At 32.1% G+C, this 7,798-nt stretch overlaps 1 protein-coding gene across 1 annotated transcript; it reads left to right on the forward strand.

The window, feature by feature from the left end:
- Positions 1-1,711: 1,711 nt before the first annotated feature.
- LOC110736893 (cullin-1-like) lies at positions 1,712-7,152 on the forward strand. The gene is made up of 9 exons (XM_021917232.1): positions 1,712-1,932; positions 3,265-3,433; positions 3,518-3,617; positions 4,922-5,107; positions 5,221-5,268; positions 5,352-5,552; positions 5,671-5,748; positions 5,945-6,034; positions 6,847-7,152. The coding sequence occupies exons 2-9, from the start codon at positions 3,306-3,308 to the stop codon at positions 6,925-6,927; spliced, it is 912 nt and encodes a 303-aa protein (XP_021772924.1). The 5' UTR covers positions 1,712-1,932; positions 3,265-3,305; the 3' UTR covers positions 6,928-7,152.
- The last annotated feature ends 646 nt before the right edge of the window (positions 7,153-7,798 follow it).

Below are 7,798 nucleotides of genomic sequence, written 5' to 3' on the forward strand. Positions count from 1 at the left end.
ATTCCTTGCAAAAAGATGGTGTACAGAAATCTGAGTAAAAAAATTCGGATTTTTTTTTTTTTTTTTTTTTTTGGCGATAAAGGACAATAATGTATATGTAATTCTACTCAAAATTTGAGTATATGCCTGTGGTTTTATATGAAAGGAGGTGGGCATCAACCAATCAACCATAACATAAGGATAGCATTATTATGTTTCATTGGATTTAGCATAGAAATCAAACGGGACAAATATCAATTGGGAATAATTCCTTTTGTACCCAAGAAAAGGAGTTAATATTAATTTAGATATGCCCATATGCAATTTCTATACTTCTAAATTTGTTATAAATAAACATATGTACATATTGTATGAGAAAAACTCTCTTTATTCAAGTTTTAGATATTTAAGTAACGTCTTTGAGAGAGGGATAGGTGTGAAGTGTGAATCCTTCAAAATTTGAAGCTATCAAAATAAATTTTTCTCTCTATACTTAGATACCTAACATGCGGATATTAACATTTATTCTTTTTATAATAGGTGTATCATTTCGAAGACCTTTAAGGCTTTAAGTATAGAGGAGTGAAAATGACTTTTATTCGTTTATTATAGATCTTTGCCAATAAATCTATGTTTTCATGCCTTTCAATTTTTTTTTCTTCCTATTAATCGTATTTTTCAACCTTTTTTTTAAAAAAAAAAATAAAATAAAGCCCTTACAACTCTTAGACCATCACTTACACCATAACTTAACATAAAAAATGCTTAACATGGTACATCACACACTAAATGCACATTTAGATGATATTTGTTGTATTGTTATTGTTAATCACCTAACTAAAAGAATAACATATCAAAAGGCAGTGTAAATAAAAATGTTTTATGTGTTCAAGATTTCCTCTCACAAATGCGTGTTTAAACTCTTTAATTATTATTCTCTCTTCTCCATAACTACTGCAAAGGTTTTGTGTATGTTGATTAATCTCTCCTCTCACGAACCCCGTGTTTATAACTTTTGATTATCTTCCCTACTCGCTTGTGTTTATGGTTAAATCACACACTCAAGAACTATCGTGTTTTCCCTATGAATCCCCTAAGCCCCTTATATGTAAATTCAGCTAGTAGGTTTTTCAATAATAAAAAACCAATCTTGAAAAACTCATGGGAAAGCATAAGATCAATTGAAAATTATAAATGACTCTGATACCATGTTAAATTTACCACAATAACTTCAGACCATATCACAATTATATTCTTACCATATATCACCCCTCCCATTAATCACAATTGAATATGATTGCCACGCAATCACTAATTACCAAATTAAGGACTCCTTGATTTTTCAAGTTTCTTCGCGTGAATTCTCAAAACCTTTTGTCGATTTCTCGAGCATTCATATCACCATTATTTCTCTTAAATGAGTATACTTAATCATGTAGCTAATTTTCCACTTCCTAATGTAAGCAATACATAACCTAGTAAAAAGATTTACATATTACAAGTTTAAAATTAAGGTGTGACCTTATGGGATCAAAGGCCATTAAGGGTTCTTTGAAATATGGGATACACTTTCGTGACACTCCTAAAGACCCTAACCCGCTATCTGAAATTTAGCTATTCTGTGCAATATTTCGGCTCAATAAAACATTCTCCTTACCTCTCGACAAAATAAAACAACTACTCATGCCTAATACATTAATGATTTTGCATTGGGTTTAATGAAACACATTAGCATACTCTAACGTCGACGTTTTTTCTGGAGTGCATAATTTACTAAGTTTATTACACCAACAACAACCCCACTTTTCACTCATTTTTGTTGTCTCTTTCCTCTCTACATTCACAGTATTTGGCCACTCTCTTTGCCGGCCCGAAGAGGAGCCAAAAAGCAAACGAAATTCCGGAATTTAAATCAAATTCCTCCAATTCATCTGTTACCCGCCTCCAATTCTGGTGAAACTATTTCTCCCATGTTTTTGATCTTTATTTTCATCCTTTTTTTGCTGTGTTTTTTTTCTTCTGAATATATATTGAAGAACCAATTACTTTGATTTTGGGTTTTTGATTTTACATAGTTATCTAATTCTGGTGAAATTCTACTGTTCAGATTTCTAGGGTATTTTCTGGGTACTTTAGTTTTTCCCCTAGTTTTTTTTTTTATCATGATTTTCTGCTTTTTTTTTTTGGGGGGGGGGGTGGTTGGAGGTTTAATTTGTGGGTTTGATTTTTTTTATATATATTTTTTTAATTTTTATTTGATAGGGTTCTGAGAATTTTTTGAGTACTTTAGTTGTGAAAAGAATTTTTGTGTTAATGGGTAAGCTGAGATGCAGTGCAATTTCTGTTGATTGTAGTATATTTGAGATGTTTTTTTTTTTAATTTTTTTTACTCTTTTAAGATCAAATTGATTCCTAGTTCTTTTTTTTTTTTTTTTTTTTTATATATATATATATATATTCCCCCCCCCCCCCCTCATTTCTGGGTTTTATGAAGGTCATAGTATTTATTGTATCAGTAGTTAGATTCATTTATGTTTGATTCCATGTGTTGCATGCTATTTTTCCAGTGATTTGGTCATTGAGGTTGCTTACTAGGTTCATGGAATGCATGGCCTTAACTACATTATGTTTATGTGAGGTCATTGAAGTGTGTAGGGCGTCGAGTTTGGGTTTTTGATCTCGGGCTTTATGGAGCATAGAGTAGTTTAATTTATGGTTGTTCTAATCTGTGCTATCATTATTAGGTTCATCTTCATTTGATTCCATGAGTTGCATGTTATTTTACAGTTTGGGTTAAAGAGGTTGCTTAGGTTCATCCGTTCATGAAATGCATGGCACATCTTTAGAATCCCCAGCACAGCTGAAGTACCTTGGGAGTTTACATGTGAGGGCATTAAAGTGTACAAGGCGTCGATGGAATTGTATTGTAAATTGAGTTTGGGCTATGAGATCATTGAGATGACCTATGCTGGGAGACTGAATTTTAAAGAACTTGTTTGCTTGGACAAATGGGGTTTTTCGTTCTTTCACTTGTTGTTGGATTTCATTTTGGTTTTGTTCTTATATCAATCCAGTAATTGGATGTTCCCAACCATATTTAATATTCTGATTGTCTATGTGAATAGATAATTTTTAATTTTTTGGAGTTGTTTTTTTATAAAAAAATTTATATTGTTGTCATTGTCTTTATGACGATCGTGGTATGCACAAGTTTGATTTATAATTTGAGAAAATGGAATATATCTAAAGTTTCAACTGAGTTAACGATTGGCTTGGTCTTTCCAGATTGTTCTGCGGTGTGGGTTTTAACTTTTAAGTTGTCAAACATGGTTAGCAACTTAAGTTTGGAGGATGGAATGATGATATTGGATGAGGCATTTTCGAGAACAAGGAAGATTATGGAAGGATATTCTAATGTTAAGTTCAGTGCAGAGGAGTACCAGAAATTTTATGAGTATCCAATTTGGCCCTTGTTTTAAATTTTGGCATTAGTTGTCTTCCTTTTTTCTGTCAATCTGTTTCTCCTTTACTTTGGTAGATGTGTTTACCTGCTGTGTGTCCAGAGGACTTCTTTTGATAATTCCAGGATGCTCTACGAACGATATCAGAATGGTTTAGAAGAATGCATCTATTCATTGGTAAGTATCAATTGCAGACCATTAGGATTCATGCTGCCAATTATTTTCTTGTTGGCAACATTGAATTTACAAAAAAATTCTTTTAATTTTTAAGTGTAGAGCTACTTTAAATTCATCATAGTCAGTCTCAGACATTATCAAACTTTATGCATTTTTATAAAGATATCTGCTCATTTTTTAAAATGTAATTTAGCTAATACCTCTTTTACATGCACTCTATATTACATGCTATATAAGAAAGACATTTTTCTTTATTCCAATTTTCACTTTCCTGGTGATTGCATCTATGGTAAAACAGACTATCTTTGACTATGTGCTTGGAGACCCTATGTTTGCAATGAAGATTTAATTTTAATATTGTGAAATGTTTAAATGATTATTACAATTAAGTTGCATTGCTGTTTTTTTTATTTTCTGATGAACTAACTCTTGCAAACAATATTTTGCACTGCATGAGCATTGTACCTTCTCTATGTCTAGTTAATATTGTGCTTTTACTGCTTCCTGACCACATCAATCCCTCAATTATCTGATTATTCTACGTTATATTTATGTATATATTATTTTTTAACATAGCATGGCTCAAAAAACCATGCTGTACAAATTGAACTGGTGAAGTGGTTGACCTATCAGAAATTTGCTAGTCAAGGTCTGTAGTGGTCTTTGGTTTGCACAATGGTTGAAGCTGTGATGTACAGTACATTCTTAATTAATTGGGTCTTATACACAATGTTCTAAATTCAGGTCAATATTCCACTTGATTAAATGAATACTCTGGATATCATGCTGTATCCTGGAGTATCTTTTCACCCTAAAACTTAACTACATATGATGGTTACTATTCTCTTATTTTTACCCCAAGACACAGTATCCAGGCATAAAAGTATCCATCATCCCAAAATAAAGTACAAGTAAAAGTTTTAGAGACAGTGTTAAGGGATTCTCGTTTTGGCATAATGGCATATTCTGTCTGTGGTTTTGCATATACTAATTTTGCTAAGCTAATTGTTCATGCAAATTTCTTCTCCGAGTAAATGAACAGTCAATAATGAGTCCAACTTAGGAAAATCTAGGCTACTGAATGTGGTAGCTTAGTGTTTAATTTGTGATTTTTTTTCTTTGAAAAGTTGGTCTATAGAGCAAAGAATATGTCTAGAAAAGATTCATTTATTCAAATAGTTGATTCATGATATTAATCAGTCATCAGTACTCCTATATTCTGTTTAGGATACTTGTCCTTTTCTATATGCTGTTTGTGTTTTGCTACTGTGTTTGATATGTTCTCCGCCCTTTTTTTTTTTCAGGTCCTTCCATCGTTGGAAGATAAAAATGATGCTGCTCTCTTGACTGAGCTTGTGGTGAAATGGTCTAATTATCAATTGATGGCTAGGTGGCTGTCTAGATTCTTTTGTTACCTTGACCGTTTTTATATTCCCCGTGTTGGAGCTTTTGGCCTTTTGGAGCTAGCTATTAGATGCTTTCACAATCTGGTAGGCAATTTGTTTTATGTATAATCATTGCTGCTGGTTGAAATCACTAGAGGCCTTTTTTTTTTTCCTTTTCCTGACTGATAGCCTGTACCTCAACTTGTCATATATTTCAGGTGAATTCAAGGTGTAATAGTAAATTAGTTCCTGCTGCAATAGCGTTGGTAGGACAACTCTTCTTGCTTTTATTAATGATTTATTAGTCTGGGCATTATTGCATGTCTTTAAACTCTTCTGTCAATTTTAGATTAATCAGGATCGCAATGGAGAGAAGATTGATAGTAACATACTTAAGAATGTTGTGGAGTACTTTGACATTGTAAGAACAGTAGGAGGAACCTGCTATGATGAATTTGAAAAGGCCTTGCTTGCAAATTCTGCTGCTCACTATTCTCAAGTTGCTTCACATGGGCTTTTGCATGATTCATGTGCTGATTATACATATAAGGTTGTTTCCAAAAATTTTATTATCTTAAACTCTTTTTATGTTGTATTTTCTATCAACTGTTTTTATCCTAATCTATAATTCTATATTATTCAATTGTGGGGTTTTTGTTAAATTTCAGGTGCAATGGTGCCTAAATCAGGAATCTGTAAGATCTAGCCAATTTCTCAACCCAACTTTAAGAGATAAGCTTCTGCAGGTGCGTTTGTGTCTTAAGTATTTTCCTACTTTTGTATCAAAATCGATTTAGATGAATTGAAAAATTACTTTGATCCCCGTATATATGTTAAGTTATATAATTTTACTTTGATGTGACTCAATTGAGGAATTACTTTGGTATTTACTAATGAGGTTTTTTTTGATGCAAAATTTTCACTGTGGTCATTTTCTTGAAGGTGGTCAAGTCTTGCTTAGTCGATCAGGTTTGTACAAAGTTTGCTGAGAAGCAAAGGGCTGAAAACCATGGCAAGTCAGCAGATTATCAGGTATGTAAAAATCTAACCAACAGAGGGATCTCTAATAGTGAAAAGTTATAAACAATGATGACATCAGTGTAAATTGTTTCTAAAGCATAAGGACTTTATTGAGTTGATTTGTGGATTGGATATAATTTCTGTTGAAATTGAAAGATACATATAGATACAGAGTTATGGAAAGCTAGCATTTTTTAATCCAACACATTTTTTGTAATTCCAAGCTAACAACTGTAATGTACTAGTTTTGGAACATAACTATTTTCTGAAAAAAAAAAACTTGCCATCACCGTCCTAACGATAATTTTTGTATGGAAAGCTTTCAAAGAAGTCTGAGCGACACTCAACAATGTTATTGTATATAACTGAATGTAGGGATTAGTTTTGGGCTTTATATGAATCATTTTGTAACCCTTTACTTTCTGATATTTTCCATAAGTCAGAAATCAAACACAAATTACTGATATGGAACAACTGTAGTTTTATGCTTGCCAATGATTGTCTTTTAATTATTGCTTTTGTAGTTTGCTAATGTAATTTGTATTCAGCTCATTCCTAGTAGATATCTACCTTCTGTCATTGGGGAGGTAGATATATGTGACTGTTATGCTAAATTGAAAGCAAGTAGTTTTCGCGATAAAATATTTTATTTTACAATTAATTTTACTCTACCTGAGGTACATATATCAGATATATGGACTGTAGGCGACTAGGCGTCCAATGATCTAATCTATTCCCAATATCTAAACAGGATTCTAGGTTGATCCTGCATGATTCTATTATCAGACCTGATTTATTAATTATTATGATGGCTGATTTTGTAGGATCTGCTGTCTAAATGTGCTGATCTCAATCTTGGGGATCCTGGTTCGGATCAAAACTGGAATATGGTGCAACAGCCTTGATGTTAGTCGGAAGTAACATATAGTGCAAGAGCTTGAGTTTCCTCCATACAGTGATGTAACCATTTTTTCTGACCGATATTTAAGGGTAGTACACAATAGATTTATGTTTAAGATGCTAGATAGTTACTTGCAGGATTCTTGTAGACATCCTGTTGCCTGTGACTGTATGCCTGTATATATAATGTGTTTCAACTTTTAATATCTTGTCGATGTTTAGTTTCTTCAGTCTCCAAAAATGCCAAATTTCTTATTTAGTTTGTCCTACAATTTTACTCCGCAAATCCGCAATCATTTTCCTAATTTAGTATGTTAAAATTGTAATTCTCGTCTTTTCTGTTAAGTTACTCTCAGAGGAAGAGTTAGAGTAAGGTCATTCTGAGAATGAAACATTGTAGATTTAGTTTACTTATTTAAAGGAAATTCCTTCAAAACAAAGCTTGATGTGCAAAACAAAAATGGAGGATGTACATATAAGCAATCTTAGATGAACACGAGTATTGTAGTTGTTAAAACGTTAATAGATTTTTTTATGAACAAAAAATAGAATAGTCCATGTACATTAAATAAATACTTCGTATATAAATTGTACAAACACAAAATACTGTATTATGTAACAAAATAAAAAAAAAAAAAAAAATGGATGCACATGAGAACAAAGCACAGAAGTGCAACTTGATGATTTCATAGCTCACAAATTGGGTTATTTTCTCTTCTCTTTGCTCATTTGATGTTTATCCTTTCTCTTACAGAAATTCCTACAAATGTAACTTTAAAAAAATTAATTACCAAGTAATAAAAAATGACCTCTAATCTAATCAAATGTGGCGTATTATTTTACAACGGAAAAATACTGATATGAATTTATTAATGG

Source organism: Chenopodium quinoa, unplaced genomic scaffold, assembly GCF_001683475.1.
Source record: "Chenopodium quinoa cultivar QQ74 unplaced genomic scaffold, ASM168347v1, whole genome shotgun sequence".
NCBI lineage: Eukaryota > Viridiplantae > Streptophyta > Magnoliopsida > Caryophyllales > Amaranthaceae > Chenopodium > Chenopodium quinoa.

Coding starts and splice junctions, on each gene's coding strand:
- LOC110736893 (XM_021917232.1), top strand. CDS start 3,306: ATGGTTAGCAACTTAAGTTTGGAGGATGGAATGATGATATTGGATGAG. Junction 3,434..3,517: donor GAGTACCAGAAATTTTATGA/GTATCCAATTTG, acceptor TTACTTTGGTAG/ATGTGTTTACCTGCTGTGTG. Junction 6,035..6,846: donor GCAAGTCAGCAGATTATCAG/GTATGTAAAAAT, acceptor CTGATTTTGTAG/GATCTGCTGTCTAAATGTGC.